The sequence below is a fragment of the Pseudorasbora parva genome, chromosome 17 (genome assembly GCF_024679245.1).
Source record: "Pseudorasbora parva isolate DD20220531a chromosome 17, ASM2467924v1, whole genome shotgun sequence".
Classification (NCBI taxonomy): Eukaryota; Metazoa; Chordata; class Actinopteri; order Cypriniformes; family Gobionidae; genus Pseudorasbora; species Pseudorasbora parva.
This window is the reverse complement of record NC_090188.1, coordinates 5,981,789-6,008,195: the sequence shown is the minus strand read 5'-3', so window position 1 is coordinate 6,008,195 and position 26,407 is coordinate 5,981,789. Positions and strand designations below refer to the sequence as shown.

General features: G+C 38.3%; 2 protein-coding genes across 5 annotated transcripts; both read right to left on the bottom strand.

Annotated features, from left to right (window-relative positions):
- Positions 1-30: 30 nt before the first annotated feature.
- LOC137045575 (E3 ubiquitin/ISG15 ligase TRIM25-like) lies at positions 31-5,083 on the bottom strand. The gene is made up of 6 exons (XM_067422283.1): positions 4,988-5,083; positions 4,105-4,694; positions 3,748-3,843; positions 454-687; positions 196-346; positions 31-83 (listed from the first exon to the last, which is right to left on the bottom strand). The coding sequence occupies exons 2-6, from the start codon at positions 4,663-4,665 to the stop codon at positions 31-33; spliced, it is 1,095 nt and encodes a 364-aa protein (XP_067278384.1). The 5' UTR covers positions 4,666-4,694; positions 4,988-5,083.
- Positions 5,084-6,534: 1,451 nt separating this feature from the next.
- Positions 6,535-20,899, bottom strand: LOC137044879 (E3 ubiquitin/ISG15 ligase TRIM25-like). Of its 4 annotated transcripts, none has more exons than XM_067421245.1 (8): positions 20,799-20,899; positions 13,179-13,823; positions 12,959-13,054; positions 7,741-7,974; positions 7,484-7,640; positions 7,192-7,218; positions 6,903-6,960; positions 6,535-6,637 (listed from the first exon to the last, which is right to left on the bottom strand). In XM_067421245.1, the coding sequence occupies exons 2-8, from the start codon at positions 13,737-13,739 to the stop codon at positions 6,619-6,621; spliced, it is 1,152 nt and encodes a 383-aa protein (XP_067277346.1). In that variant the 5' UTR covers positions 13,740-13,823; positions 20,799-20,899; the 3' UTR covers positions 6,535-6,618. The 4 variants fall into 4 exon arrangements, with proteins under 4 accessions (XP_067277346.1, XP_067277347.1, XP_067277348.1 ...); XM_067421246.1 differs by having other exon boundaries at positions 20,826-20,898; XM_067421247.1 differs by having other exon boundaries at positions 20,749-20,866.
- Between the last annotated feature and the right edge of the window lie 5,508 nt (positions 20,900-26,407).

Sequence of the window (26,407 nt, the reverse complement as noted above, 5' to 3'; positions counted from 1 at the left end):
AAATAATAACAATAAATACATAGTGTATTTTTAATTTAGAATAATATACTTACACTCATTCTGGAATATTTGGACATCAGTAACTACAAAGACAGATACACATATTATCCACGTGAGATGACGTGAGATTTATCTCAATAAGCATATGAAGACCAAACTGTCAAACTAAAAATGCACTTGAAAATGTTATTTCACCTTTGTTTAATATTCCACCCATGTGCTCTTCACAGACTTCATCCAGTTGGCGTTTCAGCTCAGAGAGAGATTGCTCTACTCTCTCAAATGTCAGGTTACTAACACCCCTGGATGAAGTGTACGGGAAAACTACAGAAGACAAATTGTAATTCTGAAATTGTAAGAAAAAATAACCCTATAAATTAAAAAAAAAGTTACAGTATCAATAGTGCAGCATTTCATAAATAATCCAACCTCTAGATTTTTTTTTTTTACCACCTGGAAGAAATGAACATGATCCTCTGAATGTAAAAGTGGCTCCAGTTTACAGTTCTCCTCCTGTAGTTTCCCCATCTCCTGCTCCAGTCTCTGTATGTGATGCTCAGCATCGTGAACTTCCTTCTTCTCCTGAGCTCGGATCTTCTCTCTCACCTCGGCTTGTCTGTTCTGAATGGAGTAGATGATCTCGTTGAAGATTCGGTCACTGTTCTCCACTGCAGCCTGAGCAGAGCGCTGTCACAACACAGAAACAAAGCACTTGGTCAATATTTGACACATTGTAGCAGGAAACATTATCTAGCTGAAATATTTGTAAAACTTGATAACACTTTAAAATAAGGTCCGATTAACATTAGTTAAAGGAAGGGTAGGCAATTTTCAGAGAGGCTAGCAATAGCAAGCTAACTTCGAAAGCATAAGATCCCATCCTTCAGAGCGTCTCCAAAGCCTCCTTCAATACACATGATTATGTACAGCAGGGAGCAAACATAAGCATCATGAGAGATCGTGTTAAACTTCATGTCTCAATGCACATATTACAATAATCAACATACAAAACAAAGATCTCAGACCTGTACCAACTGACTGCTGCAGATTCATTTCAGCATTGATAGCGTTGCATCAACGAATCGCTGTGAGTATAATGTCACACAGGTTTCCATCTTTTCCAAATTATATAGTTAAGGAGTGCTGTGAACACAGCATATGCTTAATGTTTTGGTTTAGGAAGGGCCGTAAAAGGTGGTGGCTGTTTCGGTTGTGTGATCCATGACTGATTCGTTCTGTCTATGGGTAAACTCAAAAATTGTATAAAAGCTAGAGGGATTGTGGGGGCTTTTGAGAGGATATGGCAAAGGCATGGCAGAAACAGGCAGATGGGACCGAAGAGACTAAGATGGAAGTAGTGACTGGATGTTGCCGACCAGATGTTGAAACCAGAACGATAGCCCACGTTTACACAGATCTGCAAAACAGACTAAAAATGCTGTATTATGCATGCAATTAGGCTGTATTAAAGGGTCCCGTTCTTCACAATTCCATTTTTCAAACTTTAGTTAGTGTGAAATGTTGCTGTTAGAGCATAAATAATACCTGTAAAATTATAAAGCTCAAAGTTCAATGCCAAGCGAGATATTTTATTTAACAGAAGTTCCCTTTCAAAGCCTACAGCGAGCGGCCGGTTTGGACTACAGCAGGAAGTGCAGGGATGTAATGACGTCACTAGAACCGTTTGTTGACTAACCCTCCGCCCACAAGAACAAGCAATATAGGGGCCGTGGTCTCGTTGCTCTCCCACGTGGAGAAGAGCGCGCATTCAGCGCTTGCATCTCCCCGTTATGGTAAGAGGCGGGACTTTCCGGGCAAAGTGCGCTAAGCTGCTGTCCAATCACAACACGGGAAGCGCTGGCCCAATCAGAACTCGTTACGTGTTTCTGAAGGAGGGACTTCATAGAACAAGGAAATCATCAGGCCGTTTTTAGGACAGAGAAAACAGCGCTGTACAGATAAGTAAATTGTGTGAAAAATACTGTGTTTTTTTACATGCGAAACATGAACTCATGTTATATTGCACACTGTAAACATAATCAAAGCTTCGAAAACGCGAAGAACGGGACCGTTAAATGTTCACACCCCGTGAACAAGTTATATGCATGTGTAAATATGTAATACACATGCGTATAGCATCACCATTTTCACAAATTTGCGTTTTTGTTGCTTGCATGGAGACAGTAACGCCATAATTTTTTACAATGCTAACTGAAAACCCGTTTTCAAAAATTCAGTTTAGATTGAGTGACGTCACCTTCCAGAGCTCTATTGCCTTTTCAACTTTATTTTGATAGTATAGTAATTATAAACAGAAAACACTGAATGTAACCCATTTTCTTTTATCGGAGTAAGGTCATGAAATGGTTAGAACAGGTCGTTTTTTGCCTCTTACCCCAATTTTGCACGGCATGTAAACACATTAACCTGCTTTCTGCCGGCTTATTGAAGTGTGAGGTGACAAAAAACGCAGATTTAAACACATCCAGATAGATTGAGCGTTTTGCATGATGATAGGACATATATCAAAAACGACTCTTTTAAAGGTGCACTAAGTAGTATTTTTGCAGTAAAATATCCAAAAACCACTAGGCCGGTGTTATATATTTTGTTCAGTTGAGTACCTACAATATCCCAGATGTTTCCAACTATTTGTAAATTGTGAGAAAATTGCTATTTTAACCAAGGACAGGGACGTTTCTGTCAATTGCGTCATATCGGCGCTACCCTCGGTTTCGGGTTTTTTTTGGCAGGAGCGCTTTACTCTTAGCAGTGTGAACAAGTGAACACACAGAGTAACGTCATAACATCGTTTTAAACACACTTAAATGTATCTAATATGATAAACAGAGCTGCATTACCTCAAAATCATAACCGGAAGAGCGGATCAGTGCAGGCGCCCGGCGACTGTGTCCCGTCTCGTCATAATAAAAGTCCCGGTATTCGCGAGGCGGGTATTTGTTTAACAATCGCTCCAGCGGCCGTGCTCAGCTCCACAACACTCGGTCCTGCTCTGCTTTACACTACAGTAACGTTAATAACCGCATGCATGAACGTGATTTCTGCCCGAGTCCTATTTTCCACCGGCTGTGATGTGAAGACCACATCTCCCAAGATGCTGCGCTCACACTTTGCGTCACGCATTTGTTTTGAATAGGCGCCCTCCAGTGGACGGAAAGTTGCATAGTGCACCATTAAGACCCAGAAAATTATAAAAATGTGTTCTCATCTCATGCAGCAGAAGTAGAAGGTTCAGTAAAAACGCTGCATCTGGAACTGCATGAGAGAATAATATGAGCCTTAAGTTTCCCACTTACACGTTTGCCAGCTTTATTTAACATCACAACTGACATAACATTTGGAATACTCTGAGTCAGATACGGAAATTATTATTTTTGACGTCAATACAAGGAAATAACCCAGTTTATTAATAAAGTCATGTAAACGCGGTTTACTTGCATTGTCAGTTTACTGATTTGAATGTAAACAGGGAAAACTGGTTATTTTAATAAGCTGATATTTGTGAGTTCCCAGATTACTGGTGTGCATGTAAACATGCTCAATGGGAGAAGAGAGAGGAACAGGACCAGGAAAATACCGCGAGCCTGGACTCAAACTGCTGCGGCATATGGCACAAGGACCCTACTTTTTATTCAACCAGTGCAACTATTGTTAATATTTCTTTTGTCTTCAGCTGTTTGGCTATTTTAGGAACTTGTATATAGTGTCAATCACACTTAGACCAACCTTATGAGAGATCACAGCTTCTTTAAACTGAAGAACCTTCTCCTTTAAGTCGTTGGTTTTCTGCATGAAATCCCTCTTTTTTATTTTCAGTTCCTCCTGTGGGTGAATTTACAATTAATTAGAATCCTGTTCGCAAACGTCTTAAAATAACAAAATCAACAGTTGAATGAAATCAAAATATTTGCATTTGTAGAGGATTTAGTTTCCTTTTTGCAATAAATAATATCTTCCCTCATCTTTTTATTTTATTTTTTGAACTAATTTGCTACCATGAGCTACTTATTCTTACAAACAAGATATTCATCAATATCTCTATTATTTATCTTGGAAGATTTAATGGGAGACTTCTGGTCTTACCTTTTTTTTTGCCATTTCAATTGCAGCAGAGACTGTTTTATGTCCGCTGTGCTGTTTCCCCATACATAGCACACAAATACACTTCAGGTCATTATAGCAGTAAATCTCCAGTGCTTTATGATGTTTAGGGCAGATCTGCTGCTGTAGATTTGGGGAAGCTTTCACCAGCTTGTGCTTTTTAAAAGCTTTAGACTCATAATGAGGCCGGACGTGAGTTTGGCAGTAAGAAGCCATACAAACCAAACAGGACTCTGTGGCTTTTATTTTAATTTTTTTGCAAACATCACACGTCACATCTCCAGGCTTAGCTGGAGCTTTCCGCTTCATTCCCTGTAAAATATCAGCCAGTACTATGCTTCTGCTGAGAGCTGGTCTTTGGTTGAAAGTTGCCCTGCATGTAGGGCAGCTGTAAACGCCTCTTTGATCCTCCTGGTCCCAGCACCTCTTAATACACTGCATGCAGAAACTGTGCCCACAAGAAGTCGTCACTGGATTCTTGAGCAGGTTCAGACAGATCGGACAGTCTAAAGAAGTTTCAGGATCAAAGACAGACTCTGCCATTTTGGTGCTTTTAAGCACAGGAAGAGTCACTGTAGAATAACAGGGGTTAGAAATCTTTAAAATCAGAATGGGAATGAAAATGAAAGTAAAAAATAATGAATCTTCCTGCTTCTTGAAGTTTCAGAAAACGTCTGTATCTTTATCATCCTGTAAAGCACTATACCGGTACATAAACATGTGAACACATTTGCCCTATCAAAACCTGCTATTATATTCTCATAACACTCTCACAAATACAAGTTGAGCTTACTATTTATGCAACCCATTGTCTTATTAAATACCTTAAATGTTTCACCTATACACACAAAAACACTTTTATTACCCGTTTTGGCCCAGTAGTCACGCCGCTGTCAACCATGTGGCTGGCTGGCTCTCTCTAGCCGATTCATAGGAAGTAACCGGTCCGGTTGGCGTGGGCGGATCCATCTCAAAAATATCGATCCTAAGGTGTTTTCTACATTTTATTTATTTAGCACGAAATGCAGAATGAAAAAATAATATTCTAAGTGGAAAAATAAACTATTTAGGAAATAATTGCATAGGACGTAACCATTTATCTTGCTCATCTGAAGCTTTCTTTTACTGTTTATGATCTGAACCGATCTGCCAATACAAGACAGGAGGACTAATCATCATAGAGCGCGTTCGCTGACGCTTCTCACAGTGCTTGTTCAATAGGGCTGCGTTCAGTCATCAGTAAGATTTTTTTTACAAGGAACAATATGAATCTGCACGATTTAATGTTAGCCAGCTCTTTAACAAGGAAGGTATGATCTTTGTGTATACCCTACAGAACTTCTTTCAGAATATATTATACCTGCTGTAATTCCTAAAGAGTTTGCTACTGTTCTGCATGCAATTCCATCTGGCATCTGCAGACTTTTCAAAAAATAAAATAAAAATACTCCTTTAGGATCAACTCCCTTTCCTGAACCTATCAATACGTCCGTGGGTGACATTTCACAGAGAAAGGGGAGATATTATGCATTCCTTCAGACCATTCTCTGCCCCTCCTGCAGTCTCATATTGGAACAACCTTATTGACAATTTAAATTGGAAAAATACATGGTCCATTCAACAGATTTTCCTTACAAAGTTAAAGAAATAACATTTAAATAACTTCATAACATTTACCCTGTCAAGCACGCATTTGAAAGAGACTAAATGGCTGAGTCTTTATTAATTTTCCCTGTAGCCTATGGAAATATGAAGCAGTGTTCATTTGAACCACAGGTATGTGTGTGACCCGATACATGTTTGGATTTAATGTACAGTGCTTTGAGTCAACATTTATTTAAAATATGCTAGCTATACAAGTAAATTTAACCATCTTGACAGAAAAAAAAAAAAAAAAAAAAACACCCGAGTTTTTAAATCCATGTTACTAATTTTGGGGGGTTTAACCATCATGTCACTATATACAGCAATACAATAATGCAACTATTTTGTATTGTGGATAATGGCGACAAACTGTATTGTGTATAGTTCACTCAAATTACTGCGTTAAAAATCCTTTAAAAAGTGTACTAAGTACAAAAGTACTTACTAAGTACCAAGTGTCAAAGTACAAAAATTAATCTAATAATTAGATTCATGACTTTATATTCTGGTGTCACCTTCGTCCATTTATTCTGGTTAACAGCGCTATTCATTTCCACCCCTAATATAATTGCAAATTTAATATTTTAAATTAATAAAACATTTTTGCTAACCTTTTCCTGTCTTGGAGTTTCCCGATATTATCGCATTGCATGTTCAGTATTGTGATGTCAAGTCGTGACATGAGGATATAGTTACACCCCTACTATTTATAATATATCAAATGTAACAATATATCCATACAAAGAACAGAATGCATACCATCTCCAATTTGGGTGCTGTCAAGTTTTATTTTATTATAGGAAAGAATGAGGTCCAGATGTTGAAGGGTCATCAAGGTATAACAGGACGCATCTAGTACTCAAAGCCGCCCCTGCAATCAAAGTTATTTAATTTAAGAGGCAAAATTACTATAAGAATCGCTTGAGTATATATAAAAATCAAAAGTTTGGGATGAGCAAGATTAGTTTTTAATGATCATGTTCACCTAGGCTTTATTCATTTGGTCATTTATTTTAGGCTTTATTTAATAAACATCTCAGCCACTGCAATCAAAACTCACATTTTTAGAAAAAGAGTTAAAATCCAAAGGAAAAGGTGCAGCTACAATAGCGGTTATTTGTAACAAATACCCTTACCACAAATTGTCGCCCTCCAGCTCTTCTTCCTCTTCCTCCTCATCTTCAGAGAAGTCATCTATATTTAAAAAAAGAAAAAAAGCATGCATGCAAAGAGCGCAAACATGTGACCTTTAAGAGCTACAAATGTTCAAGTCTAATGTGAGCCTGATCAATCTCCTAAGTAGTGGTTAAGATTTTTTTGCCACACACAAAAAAATTAAACAAACTAAAGAATAATGCCCTATAATAATAACAAATTATGTATTTTAAATTGTGCATTTTCTCCCCTTCAGAATAATATACATACCATCCTGGAATATTTGGACATCAGCAACTACAAAGACAGATACACATTCACTCATAATGTGAAATTTCTCTGAATAAGTGTATAATGAATAACATTATATATCTGTTGAGATTCATAGAATAATTTAAATCAGTCAGCGCTCCACAATAACGTCCCTTCAAGGCTAGTCAATCCACCCTCAGCTTTATTTTTAATACCCCAGAGGTGGAGATCACTAAGTGCAGCTCTTATTTACGTGAAAGCAGGATGCAGCAAAAAATGGCTAAAAGAAAATTAAAACATGCTATTTCACCGTCATCTAATATTCCACCCATGTGCTCTTCACAGACTTCATCCAGTTGGCGTTTCAGCTCAGAGAGAGATTGCTCTACTCTCTCAAATGTCAGGTTACTAACACCCCTGGATGAAGTGTATGTGGAAACTCCAGAATGGAGAGAGTACTTCTGTAACTGTAAGAAAAAGAAGAAACAAAAAGTCAGAATCAACAATGCAGCATTTCAAAAAAATAAAATAAAAATAATGAACCATCCTCTAGATATTTTTCACAACCTGGAAGAAATGAATATGATTCTCTATACGCAAAAGTGGCTCCAGTTTACAGTTCTCCTCCTGTAGTTTCCCCATCTCCTGCTCCAGACTCTGTATGTGATTCTCTGCATCATGAACTTCCTTGTTCAACTGAGCCCTGATGTTCTCTCTCACCTCGGTTTGAATGTTCTGAATGGAGCGGATGATCTCGTTGAAGATTCGGTCACTGTTCTCCACTGCAGCCTGAGCCGAGCGCTGTCACAACACAGAAAAAAAGGGTAGAAAAGTGGTCACTGGCATGGTACCCTTGACCTAGTGCTGGCATGGAAAGCACTAGGTCAACATTGTACCAGAAAACATTATATATATGAAAAAAAAAGAAATTGTAAACATTTTTGGTAACACTTTACAATAAGGTCACATTAGTTAATGCATTAACAATAAGCATTACATTTATTACAGTTTTTATTTAAGTCCCCCCTGGGGTGAAAATCGAAGTTTTGAATGTTTTTAATATGCCATGTGAAAATCCATAAGTCAACACCCATTGTCCATAGTATTTTCTCTTTAAGACTGCGGTGAACCAAAAACACTGAAAATCGCTGGTGTCACAACCCACCTTTTATCCAATCACGTTAATGTGTGGGCGGGTTTTAACATATCATTAACTATTCTCTGAATCAGGGGTTTTCAAACTTTACGATGCCAAGGACCCCCAAATATGATGCAACTTTATGGGGGACCCCCTTAAACCCATCTATATATTTTTATGTATAAAAAAAACATTTAAACTCTTAGATAAAAAGTAAGTGTGACATTTTAAAGCTACACTGTGTAACTTTTTTAGTTTATTCTTAGCTAAAAACACTTAGTTCTTTCAAAAATATATGTGCTCATTAATGTACATTTACTTCTTTCAAGTAATAAAGTATTCTCGTAAGTTTATAATATGCCATTGAAAATACATACGGGTGAGGGGTTCGAATGCTGGTCGCCATGTTGCCCCTCCATCTTGAAAGTACATTAGCCAAAGAGGGACATACCCGTAAATTCAAGCTTCATCTTTCGTGTTTTAACACTCGATGGCACCTTGTCGAATGTGAAGAGGAGGATTGCCATGTTAATCTTGGACTAAATCAGCCACCGTAGGAGGTTAAAACGAAATCAGAATTGAGAGGAACAGAAACTAATATTCACTGGATGGTCATATACCTTTACACCGCTAGATGGGGGAAAATATCACACAGTGTAGCTTTAAATACAGCATTGTTTCCAAATTTAAACTGGATATACCTAATGTTGGACGCATAAATCTGAAGAAGGTGTTCAATTAAAAATTACTTGTATAAGCAATTTTCACAATAAATGTATGTACCGGTAAGCAGCTTATGTACCGCATTAAGAATTCTGCTCTACGAACCCAGTAAGCAAAATAAAGGAGACTATAGTGAGAAAAATTCACTAGCAGGATACAAAGCAAACATACAATTCTGAAAGGTATGTATATGGCAAACAAGGTGAGAAACATTTATAAATTAAACAGTTAGATTGTTTGCTAGACTTTATCCATTTTTGGTTTGTCTTTTAATTATCTGAAATTTTTCTGGGGACCCCTTAGAACCCTCTGGAGGACCCCTGGGGGTCCCCGGACCCCAGTTTGAAAATCCCTGCTCTAAAGCAGGGGAGTAAGGCTTGACTATTGTTACTATTTCTTTCTAATTTATATAACCAGGGTTCATACACATTTTTACCAATAAATTTCCATGACTTTTCCATGACTTTTAGACAAATATTCATGACCTAAGCTTCTATGAAACATCTGTGTATACATGTAAAATAAGAAAACCCCATGATTAAATCACAGCATATCTTGACCTAATTAATTAACGACAACCTAAGCGGTTTAATACAAAATACAAAAGCTGGTTAGAAAAAAAACATCTGTCTGACCCTAGCAATGAATTAAAGGGATAGTTCACACAAAAATGAAAATGTGATGTTTAGCTGTGTGAGAAATCAATCCGTATAATTTTTTACCTCAAATACAACGCTATATCCAAGAGCCTTCATGCACTTCACTTCCGGTAAGGTCAATAATACACACTGGCTCATATACCCAGAGCGTGTATCTTGACCTTAACAGAAGTGAAGGCTGTTGGATACAATATGGACTGTTATCAATAAAATGTTATCATTGACAAAAGCCTGAAATCTGAAATAGCATAAATGTTTATTTACACAGACTGTTTAATGTTATTTAAATGATAAAAATTAATTAACTCTTCTTTACAGTCATTACTGTCAGGTAATGCTCTTGATATTGTAATAATGATTATTAATGTCGTCAATTAATAGATAGATAAAATGTTTTTTATTTGTGTGTTTGGGGAAACTACACATCATATAGGCTATTCTGACTACACAGATAAAGCAATCTTACAACCTTTACCAGTTAAAGTAATGCTTTTTATGCATTAGAAAATTCATATGATCTTACCAGCAAGATGAATAAATTATATTAACCGGAATAAACTAACGTTATACAGAAAGGGAGCAGAGACTGTGACCGATTGCGAGAGCGATTGTGTGACCAAGACTCTATCCATAACTTGGGTCTAGCGTGAGTTTAAACCATAGACCGTAAAATAAACGCTCACAAACACTCTCGTTAAAATCACGGAAGATGACGATACTGCGGCAATCTCTGACATCAATCTGGACTTTGTTGACTTTGATGATGAAGGGACAATTCACAAGTTTCAGTCAGAATTTAGACAGTGCGCGCTAGGGGTGTCCATGGTTAACCGATTGACCGATTAACCGTTAAAAATTGCATAACCGAGTGAAACATTTTACTCGGTTAAGTGGCGTCAATGACGTGCTTTGAATTTAGTTGTAATATATGCTTGCACCCCTAGAGACCGCAAGAGCGCTGCCAGACATTTGTAATATCCGCAAGAAGAAGTCATGACCAACTTTCTAAGCGGGCAATGAAGCGCGCAAAGAAAGCGTGGGAGCACTTTAAAAATGAGAGTGACGGGGCAAAATGCAAGTATTGCAATGCAGTGCTTACCGCATTTTTCAGGCTATAAGTCGCTCCGGAGTATGAGTCGCATCAGTCAAAATATTCGTCATGAAGAGGAAAATAACAAACATCGCACTGGACTATAAGTCGCATTAGGGCAGAAGCAGAGCGCGAGCCGCGCGCGCTGTGCATAACGGAGCAGAAGAAAGAAAGTTTTAAGTGAGAAACTTGTGAATGACTAGAGAAAAGCAGACGTTACTTTAACTGTAATGAAGAAAACAAAAAAGCTAATCGCGGACTGAAAGCAAGATGGCCAGAGCTGAAGGGACGAGTCCACAGATGCTTGAACTCTCTGCCGGGAGAGGCTCAGCAGCCGCGCGAGTCAAACGCTGTGTCTGTGTGAATCATTCTCCGCTGCATATTTTACTACATGCCCTAATCATGCAGGCGCCCTCACCTCGCGGCCACTTGCACTGCTCGTGAACTGGAGCGCATCTGATCCTAATTTAACGAAACTCAACGTACGCCTCGCAGACATGAAATAGATCTTAAGAAACTTGAAATGTATTTTAACAATTTAAAACGAAAAGAAATAGGCTACTCTCTGATTATGTAATCCATGATGTGCATTTCTCTCTATAGGCGCGTTCACTACGGAGATGGTGGTCGTCAAATTAATAAGCTAAAAATAACCCTGACGCACACTATGGTTAACCGAGTATTAACCGCTAAGGGCCTCGGTTAACGGTTAATGAAAAACTTGAAAACGTGCAGCCCTAGTGCGCGCGCACTGAACACAACGCTAGGTTTCAGCAATGACTAATCTGAACGCTTGTGATTGGCCATCATGCTCGACAGAAACGAGTGATATTGGTTGTAATGCTCAATGCTGCAAAAGGAAATCTGACAGAATGCAGCAGTCGGGTGGATTGAAGGAATGGATCCGTAGGCAACTCATTACTAGTATGTTTACAAAGTTTGTTAAACTTATATTAATCAGTTAAACATATCTTCTATGACAAACATATTTTGAAATAAATCTCCATGACTTTTCCAAAACTTTCAGGTTTGTTTTTCCAAAACTTTTCCAGGCCTGGAAATTGCGATTTTAAAATTGCATGACTTTTCTAGGTTTTTCATGACCGTACGAACCCTGTATAACAGCAGTTTTCTAATGGAGGATTAATATGCTTGCCTTGAGACGCGTCACGCTCGCGGGCTTAGTGCATTTAGAAATGTTGTGATAGTTGCTGCAGCACAATTTGTGAATGAATGAATAGTAAAAGGTGGCGTTTTGTGCCGTCATGTGGGGCAGTAAAGAGAGAACGTAATCGTGAATGGTCATTTTTTTGCGACTTTAGTGCGACTCGAGTCCAAGTCTCAGACTCAAGTTTCCATCTCTGTAGTCCTCGGGTTGTCACTCAATAGCGAGTACAACATCGTTCAGAAACAGCTATTAACTCCAGCAAGATAAAGTATTTTTATGCAAATCCACGGTCCTTTATCTACAGATCAAGAATTACAATGGGAATATATAATCTTGGAGAGTTTTACCTGATGGAATGGCTTGAGATGACTTTATACCAGAAAATCATAACATAAGAGTGATTGCTGAAGGATCATATCACAATACATTGTTGATTATTTAATTATCACGACAAGCAAGTGTCTGTGGCTGTCTTAGTTCTGTCGACAGACAGAGGCAGCCGTCTTGTGATTCTCTATAAAGGAAAAACCTAAAACATTACAAACAAACAAAATATCAACCTCCAGTGATGTCATCAGTGAGAAGGGAAGGCAAAGAGCCAAACTCTGGCCTCAGGGTGAAATGTGTTGCAGTTGCAGATACCAGAAGACACACAGCAAGCTCGCAGTGTTCTGATTTACTAGCACCTATTTACTGTTTGGTGGAGGCAACCCAGAATTACTGTTGGTGAAATTAACCCCAACCCTATTCCTAAACCGACCCATTCTGGGGTCTTTGGGGGTGAAAATCTAAAAGGGGATTGAATTTAGCACAACACCAGGACTCGAACTTAGTCACCCAGGGCACAGCTGTGCTATACGCCAATGAGCTATGCTTGAAAATCTACCAACGTTGTTTAACCAGCACAAATCTGTTAGTATTTATTTGTTCGCAGCTGTTTGGCTATAACATGAACTTCCATTCCTCATCTTGTCCAAACAGTCATTTAAACAGTCAAGCACACCTACCTTATAAGAGATCACCGCTTTCTTACACTGATGAACCTCCTTCTTTAAGTCTGTGGTTTTCTGAATGGAAAACCATTTTTTCTTCTTCAGTTCCTCCTGTGGATTCATTTAGTCAATAAGAATTAGAAAGTGACTTAAAAATAATTTTAGGTGAAACATCTCAATGAATTGAACTCATTACATCTTCATACACATTAAATACAAATGACCTCAATCTTACCTGTTTTTTTGCCATTTCAGCTGCAGCAGAGACTGTTTTATGTCCACTGTGCTGATCCCCCATACAAAGCACACAAATACACTTCTGGTCATTATAGCAGTAAATCTCCAGTGCTTTATGATGTTTAGGGCAGATCTGCTGCTGTAGATTTGGGGAAGCTTTCACCAGCTTGTGCATTTTAAAAGCTTTGGACTCATAATGAGGCCGGACGTGAGTTTGGCAGTAAGAAGCCATACAAATCAAACAGGACTTAACAGCTTTTACTTTTCTTCCTTTGCAAACATCACACATCACGTCTCCAGGCCTAGCTGGAGATTTCTGCTTTACTGCCTGTAAAATATCAGCCAGTACTATGCTTCTGCTGAGAGCTGGTCTCTGGTTGAAAGTTGTCCTGCATGTAGGGCAGCTGTAAACGCCTCTTTGAACCTCCTGGTCCCAGCACCTCTTAATACACTCCATGCAGAAACTGTGCCCACAAGAAGTCGTCACTGGATCCTTGAGCAGAGCTAGGCAGATCGGGCAGTTTAAACGACTTTGCGTATGAGAGAGAGATTCTGCCATTTTTGGTGCTTTCTAACCCAGTGGAAGATTCACTGTAGAATAACAGGACTTTGGGCTCTTTTAAAATCAGAATGGGAGGGGCTCCTACGCAAACAAGACCAAATGAAAATTAATCAATTTCTTGCTTCAAGTTTCAGAAAATATCACTATTAGACAGGCTCATAATGACCGTTTGACCATTAACCGAAAAAATTGAACAATACTTTAAAACCATTTTAAATTTCATTTTATTTTCATTTTTATAAAACACTTACAATGTGTTTGTAAAAGGTGTTTTTAATGCATGTTTTAGTTGCATTCACACTGCTTTGACCAGCAGGGGTCAACGTGTGGCGCTTCGAACAATTTAGAACAGTGAATCATTTTTAAAGCAATTGGTTCATTCAAAGCTGTATTCCTCCAATCATTAGTGTTTGTTTCGGCTGGAGCTGTGGATCGGTTCACGTAAAAAAAAAAAACCTTTATCTAAACTTCTCTACTTAACCGTTGGACTTGCACATCCGTCATGTTTGTAGTTTTTTAATGCTTTCTATCCGTGTTTGTAGTTCTAATCAAATCCTCGTCCAACTCGCAATGGGTCGTGGGCAATATCAGCCATTAGCGTGCCTATCGATCCATACTTCGAATTCGGACCGGAAATCGTAAACCATCCGGGAATCTTTGAAATACTCTTTTCAACATACTACGATTTGGGACATACCAATTCTATTTTCGAATACTATTTAGGATGGATCGTATGCGAATTGGGACGCAGGGAGTGTATCAAATCAGCGGTTAAGTCACGTGATTTCAGCAGTTTGGCGTAGAGGTGTCCACGGTTAACCGATTAACCGTTAAAAAGTGCGTAACCGAGTGAAACATTTTGCTCGGTTAAATGACGTGCTTTGAATTTAGTTGTAATATATTTTTGCACCACTAGAGACCGCCAGAGTGCTCCCAGACATTTGTAATATCCACAAGAATAAGTCATGACCAGCTTTCTAACATGAAATGGGGGGGGGGATACAGAGTGGGAGCACTTTAAAATTGAGAGTGACGGGGCAAAATGCAAGTATTGTAATTAGGGCTGGGCGATATGACGAAATATATCGTCTGGACGATAGAAAATGTCTATCGTTTTATATAAGGCTCTATCGCTTACGCCACGATAAGGCGTTTACGGCAGAATTTTACGTCTAGATGCACCTCACGCACGCTGCAATACATAAACAAACATGGAGGAAGACGGTCGCGGTTCAGACCAGGGTAATTCTCAGAGTAATTATGCCAGAGCGGTGGCATAAGCGCTCAAAACAAACTTCAGACACAGGCGCTGCAACGGGCTTTTACGCGTGGCACACCATATAGCCATATATTGAAATATTTTAATGGCAGGTGTAGGGATGCGGAAAACTAAACATTTTCTTGACCGACCACCGAGCCTTATTAGCCGGTTGAAACCGGTTAACCGATTAGTTTAAAATATGCTCCGCTATTTGAAATAACAGCCGCGCTTCCTCTCCCTCTCACACACACTGTCCTAGCGCTGCCGCCTCCCTTCCACTCACGTCACTTTTTTTAAATCCCCCACAATGCGAAACACGAGTCCTGCAAACGCGCCGCCGAGGAGCTTGTTTGTAATCTGAGGACAATGGCTCCTTAGTTTCGAAATGGTTTGGGCAAGGTGATCGCATTGAAAATAAATGCGTTTGTCCAGCGTTAGAAGTAGAGCTGCAACTAACGATTATTTTTTCTGTCGACTAATCTAACGATTATTTTTTCGATTAGTCGACTAATCTAACGATTAATTTTTTTACCCTTTGAAATTTTTCAAAATTCTGTGGCACCCCCTCGCATAAGTTACGCTAGAGGTGTAACAGTACAGACTGCTCACAGTTCACTTTGTATCACGGTTTTAGGTTCACGTTTCAGTACAGTTTGGTATTTGCTATGTTCAGGGGAAAAAGGACTACTGTCAAATGAAAATAAAGAAAATAAGAACAGATAACTTAAATAGAAGCAGCAGCACAAATAAATACTATTGAGCAAAGATGAGAATAAAATAAACAATGCTTTTCAGGATTTTCAGGTAGGTCTAACATTAGTTTTTAGGTAGAGAAATGGAATTAAGTAATCAAAAGTAAAATAACCACACATTTAACTGTTTAAAATTAAAAAATAATCCTTATTAAACTTACAAAAGCTATTCAGTCAGGAGCAGTGAGTGATGTCTTTATCTTTTGTTTGACATTAAACAGACAGCAGTGAATGCTACTGCCCCTTTAAGACCCACGGATAGTCGTCGTATTTTCTGTATAAAGTTCACTTAAGGCATAGAGTAGGCTATGACATTTTGACATACTTTTTGTGAGTTTGTCCGTTTAAGCACAGGATTTGAAAGATAACTCAACATTTGCGCGCTTTGGGGCGAGTGCACAAAGACAGATCTTCTCATTCGAGTCTCCTGGCTACACGGGGGTGATGACGGTGAAAATGACTGCTCATATTCGGACGTACAGCAGCACTCGCATGCGTTTTATAAAGTTTACAAAGAGAGACCGTTTTGCCCACGTTTTTCTTTTATTATCGCTGTTGTTGTAGTGTACCTGAGGAGTCAGCACGTGTATCCATCGACAGAAACATACATACAGCATTATTTTCAAGTTACAACCCATATTAAAGATTCGTCATCAGATGCGAGATGAACCGAAGTGTAAGTGCGTCCCCGCAACTTTTGCTCGGGATCCCGGTTGGGAAACACTGGTCTGTATTGATTGACACCACGCTGGTTTGTTTAGAATTATATGAGCGCCGTGACCGCGCGCTGCCGCGTGATGAAGGCTTGTCGCAACTCTGTTATTCAACTGCTCTGGTTTTAAAAGCTATGTCATACTACATGCGCCAAAATGCAATAAAACTTGTTTTACGGTCGAATGCAACGCGTGTGTGTGTGAGTGAGTAGACGCCCAAAAGGGCGGAGAGAGAATTTAAGGAAATGCAGCTAAACGAATATGCGTGCGTCTTTTAAATAGCGTAAAAATGAATGAATGACGAATGTGGCGGCCGTTATTGATTATGTGGCAGTCCGCCACAAATTAGTCTATGTGTGGGAAACACTGTTTGGCCTCTGTTTAAAGTATTCCCATACTTTTGATATTCGCGGTCTTGGTTTTTGTGATAGAACCAGGAGCAGAAGCCAACATTATGCGAGATGAACGTCTGACACGACGCGTCGACGCATTTCACGAACGTCGACGTATTTCCGTAGTCGACGTCGTCGATGACGTCGACGCGTCGTTGCAGCACTAGTTAGAAGCTCATTTGAAACATTGCCGCGGCTCATTTAAGAAAATGACAGCTCCGAAGAGACGCCCCTTTAATTCGAGGTAGTGCTAACAATAATACAGAAAGACGATCAACACCTTATGTGTTACCACTGAAATGTAGATGCAATATATTTCCAAATGTATAAAGCCCATCTTAAGCAAAATGCACGCTTCATACGGTCGTCTGCCCTGGCTCTAACCTCGAGTGTAAGCCTGTTTACTTTTTGCAAACCCAAACACTGTGACCTCGCGCCAAATGTTTTTATTGGTTTATTAAGTACAAACAGGCGAGTTATGAAATATTGAGTGCGAGGGATATGTTCACTTCACACAAAAAGATTTTGGAATGAGATGGCTAATTGTAGTAGCGTTTAGTCTAGGGGTGCACCGATCCGATATTAGGATCGGATATCGGCCGCGATACTGACGACAAAGCTGGATCGGAAAAATGAACAGATCTACAGGCCGATCCAGGTGTTTTTTTGTTTTGTTTTTTTAATCGCAGCAGAACCCTACGTCATTCGTCAGCTTCACGTGTGTCGCGTGCTCGAAGCAACATGGAGCGAGCCAGAGAGTCGGATGTGTAGAGATATTTTATACTTGCCACGCCAACTAGTTCATCTGTCGGCAATAATACTACCAATTTAATCCAGAAACACCATGTTAAGGAGCACGCTGCATTCTGCAGCTCAGTAAAACTAAAGGAGTGGACAATATAGCCCAGCAGCTAACTTTGCAGGATGCAAAGAATTAATTTAGTGTAAGTGGTGACTGGTAGTGGATAATGCTAATGTAATGAACTGACGGTAACAACGCGCTGTTGACGCTTGCGCATCTTGAAGAGAAATCAAAAAAGTGCCACTCACACATAGTAATTGCGGTAAACATTAAAAATGTTACGTTATCTTTATAACATGATACAGTTAAACAACTTCACACAACCAAATGTGCTGTTTCCCTGAATACCATCACAATTGAAAATGTCACTGATTTCCTATGACAGCTCCATAAACAATCATTAACATTAGTTACTTACATTTTAGATGCAATATTGAGTCTTTTTGTTCTATTTCAGCTGCGAAAATAGTTCCAAACAAAGATTCCAAGCAACAAAGTTCCAAAAAGCAGAACCATAACATGTCTCACATGTTCGGAATGAATCAAAGATGGTTGAATCAAAGATTCAATAACCTGTTCGTAAACGACTGCCTCATTCTTAAAGGAATCAGTCGTTTGAATGAATCGTTTGAATTAATGACTCAATGACTCACTCATTAAGACTCACCTATACTGGTGGTTTAGTTTCCTATATTTTTCAACATTTATTTTGTTTATTCAAAAATACAAATCTCATAACATCATTTAATGCAGTAGTAATTTTTCTGGGTACATAATTTAATTTGATTGGTAACATCCCTATAGTGTCTTATTTAAATTTAATGTATAGATCAAATTTAAGAATATAATATAAAACCTGAAGCATAGCTTATTTTTAATAAGATTAGGGGAAAATGCCCTTTATAAAGGTAAAATATCACTAATATGCAGATTTCAAATATGTCAAAGCTGATTGAACACTGAGAACATTGCTTCAGAATAAGTTATATTTACAACACACACACACACACCTAACTTTTTTCCCGGACAAGCACGACAAGTGAATGACCATTTTACTTATCCGAAGGACAGACATGAGCATGCTTAATGTCGAGCCCTAAATTATATTTTAGATTTGAATGCACAATTGTTTTTTAAATAAATAAGAATTCAACACTTTGCATACATCTGTTATTTTGTCTTATTATCTTTATTTAGTAAAGTCTGGTGCCTTTAGTCTCTTCAAGGAAGGTAAACAGTTTATTATTAATTTAACAATAGTATCGGATCGGTATCGGGTATCGACAGATACACAAAGCCCAGGCATCAGTATCGGGACTGAAAAAGTCGGATCGGTGCACCCCTAGTTTAGTCCACTGTATAATAGCCTAATTTAGAGATCTTTTTTTTTTTTTTTTTAACCGACAACTTTGATCGGTTAACGTTGATACGGTCAACCATCGGCCAAACGGTCATCGGTTAACATCCCTAGGCAGGTGTTAACTTTACCAACAGTCTTGCTTAAAAAAGGTTCTAAATAAAATAAAAATGTAGTCCATACTACCTTTATTTGTTTTGGATATCATTTCAAACTGCATTTCCACATTGCAATTTTGTATAGACTATTCATAAACTGAATTAACAGAAAAATTGCTATATCGTTATGTATATCGTTATCGGGATATCAAATGAGCTATATCGGGATATGAAATTTTGGCCATATTGCCCAGCCCTAATTGCAATGCAGTGCTTACCGCATTTTCCAGGCTATAAGTCGCTCCGGAGTATAAGTCGCATCAGTCAAAAATGCGTCATGAAGAGGAAAATAACAAGTCGCCCTGGAATTTAAGTCGCATTAGGGCAGAGCGGGAGCCGCGCGCGCACAAGAAATAAAGTTTGAAGTGAGAAACTTGTGAGGGACTAGCGAAAAGCAGAGGTTACTTTAACTGTAATGAAGAAAACAAAAAAAGCTAATCGCGGACTGAAAGCAAGATGGCCAGAGCTGAAGGAACGAGTCCACAGATGCTTGAACTCTCTGCCGGGAGAGGGCTGTGTGAATCATTCTCGGCTGCATATTTTACTACATGCCCTAATCATGCAGGCGCCCTCACGGCCACTTGAATTGCTCGTGAACTGGAGCATCTCTTCCTAATTATAACGAGCGTAGGCCTCACAGACATGAAATATATCGTAAGAAAGCTTGAAATGTCTTTTAACAATTTAAAACGAAAAGAAATAGGCTACTCTCTGATTAGGTAATCCATGATGTGCATTTCTCTCTATAGATGGCGGTCGTCAAATTAATAAACTAATAACCCTGACGCATACTATGGTTAACCGTATATTAACCGCTAAGGGCCTCGGTTAACGGTTAATGAAAAACTTGAAAACGTGCAGCCCTAGTTTGGCGGTTTGACATGTGACAAGAATCAAGATTCATAACGGTTCAAAGCTTTGTTTGCTTTAAAATCGGTTACATACGTCAGAATTAAATCATTGAGAAAAAGGGTATTCTTTAATTCATCTTATTATAATGATTTGGTGATGGCGCTAAATATTGATCTTAAAAGTAATTTTGAGTTTATTATTGATGTGAGTTTATGATTTATTGTAGTTTAATGATTATAAACACAAGGTTAACCATACAAACCAAATCAACATTTACGGCATTGATATAACATTAAAAGTGAATCATTTTCGGAGCAATTGGTTCGACTGTAACCTGCACATGCCTTTTTGCCAACGACGACATTATTTCAACAAAACACATGTAGGGCATGTTTGATGAAAGTTTGATGATTTACCTAAGATACAAGCTAAAGTGAGTGTAGTGTGACCGTGCAATCTGCTTTATCATCAAAAGAGTCCATTTGCAAACCTTCCTACGACGCAAATACAGTTAACTCAAGCTGCATTCACTTTGCTGCGCCAAAAAAAAGAAAGAAATCGGCGCTGGTTTCGGCGTGCACGTTTGTGAAGACAAGTAAAAAAAAAAAAAAAAACCCACTATCAATGGTTCGATGGAATCGAGACTAGTGATCAGATACGCCACGTGTGAAAGAACCCTAAAAAATGAAGATGTGGGAAATACCTTTAATTTCACTTACACAGTAAAAACACCTCTGGACTCAATACTATGCAATACGTTTTAATTCACCTAGTTGGCTCCAGTAGAGTTACTCACGACTTTGATGGTGTTGGCTTAACTTGCGAATCACCGTCATGCAGGCTATCAGTCACCACTCAACTCACCCGCGCGAAATGATGAGCATGCATATATAGACCATATGGCAGCAGACGTCACAGCTACGTCACTGCCGTCGATTCCAGTTTTTTTTTTTTTAATTGTAATAAAAAAAAAATATATATATATATATTTTTTTGAGTCGACTCGGACTCGACTCTATTTGCTTTACATCAAAACAGGATCAGGAATAATACAAGATTTAATAAAACAAGAATTGCCGTCGTTACACAGTTAATTTATTAAAAAAACACACATTTTTTACCATGACTGTCCAATTTAGCGATGACTTGATGAGCTGCGTTGCTGGCTGCGCTGAAACCTGATTTGGAAAGTTATGATAATAAACAGCCGTGGTCAATATTGTCAGAATTAAATAAACGGTAAAGAAGGTATTCTTGAATTCATATAATGGTCGGGTGATGGCGCTAAACGCACACCATCTTTGTCTTACAATTGCTTGGGCAGGAGAGTTAAAGATACAACAAAAATAATATAATATACTACAATAATGTAGCCTACTCTTGTTTTATTTATTATTGATGTCATTTTTATATGATTTATGGTTAGTTTAATGATTATAAACACAAGGTTAACCATGCCAATCTACAGTATTTCTTACATTAATATAACATTAATTCAATGAATGTATAGGGGTGAGCAGGGAAACCTAACGCTTTGACTTTCTCAGTTCGTGTAAATTTACTTGTGGTTCCGATTAGGCTATTTATTTTTTTCTCACACGTCTAATGTGGTTCTGTTTCATGAATACCTAGAGTGAATACGTTTTTCCTAATTTACCCCGAAAGAATGGAAGTGAAATGTGACAACATGCCCCATAGGTGCAGGGGTAGCCTAGCCTACATGTAACATGACCAAACGACAACTTAAAATGTTATCTGATATAATAACTAAAAAAATCCAAGACAAACTAAAATATTTTGTAAATAAAATACAATTATTACCTTTTTCAAATAAAATAATGGCATTTTTTTAATCATTAAAAATAAACACATTTTTGAGTTTGACAACAAACACATCGCAAAAGACATAATAATAATTCATTTCTGAACATTGACTCTCAGTCATTATTCACCCTTTTCTCATAGCTTCTCAAAATAATTTATAAAAGTATAGAATAAAATAACGAAGTTTTACAAAAGAAAAAAATAATCAGGTCTCCAATTGAAAATTTTCTAGTGACTGATCACATCTACATTTTTCAGTTGGCCAAATTAAATTTCTGTGAATTGATGCAATTTACATAAAAAATGTAGATGTGATCAGCCACTAGAAATTTTTTCAATTGGAGACCTGATTTTTTTGTTACAGTGTAATAGTGGCTGTGACAGTATCAGACAATATCAGATTAGTCTTATTTTAAAATAAAAAATAAATAAAAAAACACGTGAGAAATTCACTTAAGTAAGATTTGTACTTTTGCTATGCTGTTCAGTAATATCTTCCAAAGATTTTTTACATTTTGTCGTAATTTTTTTCTCTAAATAATGTTAATATGGCAACTAGTAAACTAAGTTTCGTCATCCCGGCATGAGTGGAAAGTTTTGACCCATTTTAAAACCGATTACAAATAACCCCACAGCATGGTACTTTTCTTTCTTTCCTTTTTTGTTTTTAATTCTTGTCGAAATTTCTCTCGGATCTGTTTTGCCTCCATTGCTGCTTAAACCACCCAGCAACTTCACCGAAAGTCTGCAAATGAGTGCCGGATGAAAATGTAAGCTTGAAACACGTTAATATTTATTTTACATGATAAAAAGCTCTCAGATTCTGCAAAGAGGGCAAAAACTTACTTATGCACCAATCGCATATATTTTGTCTGCGGACTAGACTGAAGAAGAACCCAGGCCTCTGTGCATCTCATATCGTCCACTAGATGGCAGCACAGGCCATGTTTTGAAGTGATTCTTTCATTTCCTGTCCACCTCTTGAACATTACCCAGGCTACATGCATTACACATGACCTCTTTTATGAACACAAATCAGGGGTAAATGACACATTTAGTGCCTGTCTCAAGTTCCCACAACTCTGGGTTGCCAGATTTCGATACTAAATTACACTCATGAAGTAGAGTTCACGTGGGAGGTCAGAGCATGTCTGTAAAGTAACATTCATACCATTTCAAGTCTAAAGAGTCAACATGCTCAGTTATACAGATTTCTGTGAGTTAGACCTGACAACACTGCAGCAGGATGAATGTATGCGCTGGTTGACTGATTGTATGGAATCCAGATCCACTCCATCCATATCAAAACAGGAGGGACGTGGCGCCGTGTTCACACTATCAGCGTGCAAATCTATCACGACACCTCCTGTTGTGTGCTTTATCTGTGGATCAGTGTGAGGCTGAATGGCTAACCCGTAACTGCATGAGCGCACACTGAGCAGCATCATGAATAAAACAGACTTATTTTGATGCAGCTCTTTCCCTCAGATATGCTCAATTCACGAATCATTTGATGTCTGTATAACAAGCTGTATAAACACAACTGTCTCAAAGACTTTAGTGCATGAGCCATTTTCAATGAATAAATGTCCTCTTCATATAGGCCTATGCCACCTATTTTCTATTGTAATTATATTTAAAAATGTAATTTATTCATTTGATATATTTTCAGCATCATTAGCCTACTCCAGTCTTCATTGTCACACAATCCTTCAGAAATAATTCTGATATGCTGATTGGCTGCTCAGTAAACATTATTATCAATGCTGAAAACAGCTGTGCTGCTTAATATTTTGTGGGGGGAAAACATGATAGCTACTCTTTTTTTTAGGATTCTTTGGTAAATGGACTGCATTTATATAGCGCTTTCAACAGACCATATGGCCATCCAAAGCGCTTTACATATTGCCTCACATTCACCCATTCATACACTCATTCACACACCGACGGCGGTGTCAGCCATTTAAGGCGCCATCCAGCTCGTTGGGAGCAGTTGGGGTTCGGTGTCTTGCTCATGGACACCTCGACACTAGGTCAGGTGGAACCGGGGATTGAACCACCAACCTTCTGGTTTGTAGACAATCTACATGAACCACTGAGCCACTGCTTTCTTTGATGAATAGAAAGTTCAAACAGCATTTATTTGAAAAATACAACCTTCTGTAAATGGACTGCATTTATATAAATGGACTGCATTTATATAGCGCTTTTATCCAAAGCGCTTTACATTTTTGCCTCACATTCACCCATTCATACACCGACGGCGATGTCAGCCATGTAAGGCGCCATCCAGCTCGTCGGGAGCAGCTGGGGTTAGGTGTCTTGCTCATGGACACTTCGACACTTGGTCAGGTGGAACCGGGGATTGAACCACCAACCTTCTGGTTTGTAGACAACCTACATGAACCACTGAGCCACTGCCGCCCCACTGCCTGTAACATTATGAATGTCTTTATTCCCACTTTTGACCAATTTAATGATTCCTTGAACTGTACAGAATAAAAAGTATTAATTTCTTCACTGATTCCAGACATGTCTTAATTGGAGCGAATTTTAGATATTTAGTGATACAGATATGGTGGCCGATATATCGCGCGTCCCTAGAAATCACATTAATCACAATTGTTTTCCATAATGAGTGAACATTTATTTTGGTCACTTCTAACATGAACTAGCAGGTTATTAAAGGGGTGGTTCCGTGTTTTTTTTTTCTAGGCTTGGTTGTTTTTATGGGGTGCAGTATAACATGTCTTAATACTTCTTTTTTTTTAAAACGCCGTATTTTTGTTATATTTTCCCTTTATTCCACACTGCTGTCTCCCCTGTCCTTTGACCGACTCGTTTGCTTCCTGCTTCTATGAAGCCCATCCCTCTAAAAAACGCAATGGTCTTAGATTGGTTAGATGGCCAAATGTAGTTTCCTGTATTTTTATTGGCTGAAGTGCCAAGCACAGGTTGCCGGAAAGGCCGCGCCTCTTCCCATTACGGGCAGAAGTCACATCTGCTGGACTAGCAAGGGTTTATGATGTCACCAACCCAGGAAGAAGCTCGTTGTAGTCCAAACCGGCCGCTTTTGTAGGCAATAAACTGCCATAACTTTAAAAGACAATATCTCCGTTTGCATTCAACTTTCAGCGCTGTAACTTTGCAGATACTGTTCATGCTCAAGCAGCAACATTACACACTAACTAAAGATAAAAAAAGTGAAATCGCATGCAACCACCCCTTTAATAAACATTCTGTTTCTTTCAAAAAATGTCCCCCTGCGTCTTATCATTTTCCATTCTATTAAATTTCCTTGATAAACAAAAGTCAGTGACATCATTCAGGAAGTAACATTATTTTTATGTGAATCAACCAAGGGGTCAATGTTTGGCTCTTTATTAACTTTATTAACCAACTTAACCTCTTTAGAATATGTTAGGCATGTTTGTTCATCCATAATGAATCAAGTTGAAGTGCCTGATCAAAGCATATTTTTGAAATTCTGGCAAATGTTTTTTATGGAAATACTTCTTTAAATTACAACTCAAGCATATTAAAGTTCAGAAGGTACTTCATAACAGGAAGCACAGTGAATATAAAGGGAGCCTGTCTTGATTTTCTAGACAGGCCTGAAACATGCGAACGCAGGGGGAAAATACAAACACAGACTACAGACATTTCTCCCACAATGTTTCCACAGGCATATCGTCTTAACACACCTAACCCGGTAACCCATTACAAGAAAGCAGTATGCACAGCTGGTTTAAGTAACTTAAACCCTTAATGTAGAAAAACGATTAAAAAATGTGATTCATAGTGACTCAATGTTGTTTCAGATGCAGATGGAGCTCCAGGAGCAGCGAATGGGACCAACAATTACTAAACACTCATAAAAACGACCTCGATGTAAACGAGGTATGAGGAGGCCCTTCTAAAACAGAACATCTACTTGCTATTTTATTCGGCAATATAAATTCCCAGCCGGCAATATAAGTGCCAGGGTGGGCTGTTCGTGTTTCACTATAAGAGCCAAATTTCAGAAAACGTCCTCTCGAATACAGTAAAACCTCTTAAACCAAGTTGTCAATATGATCCTCATTAAAAAAAGAGGCTCATAAATGAGCCAAATAACTTAAATCAAAAAATGTGCCTATAAGTTCTAGGTATACACTAGACTAGAGTATATTTACTAGAGCATTCTGGGTAGTTGTTTCCCAGAATACAAAATAAGTTTCGATTGAGTTATAAAAATGTTATTTCTAAATGCAATCTTGAATGAACGTTCAAAATGTTTAATGTTTTTAAACGATTCTGGTAAAAAAAACGTTCCATGAATGATGTATGAAAAATGTTTTTTTGCTAACTTTTTTAGAGCATTATTAAAGACCAGATAACGTTAAACAAATGTTGTATCACCGTTATGAAAGAACGTTTGTTTATAACTTTCAGAGAACCTTGAACCACAACATTAGTTAAAGATCTGAGAAAGTTCCCCGTTACCTGGGTTACCGATTTTTGGGATATTTTGGTGTTTTAAAATGCTTCTGGTCCTTGCTTCAGTGTCATTTT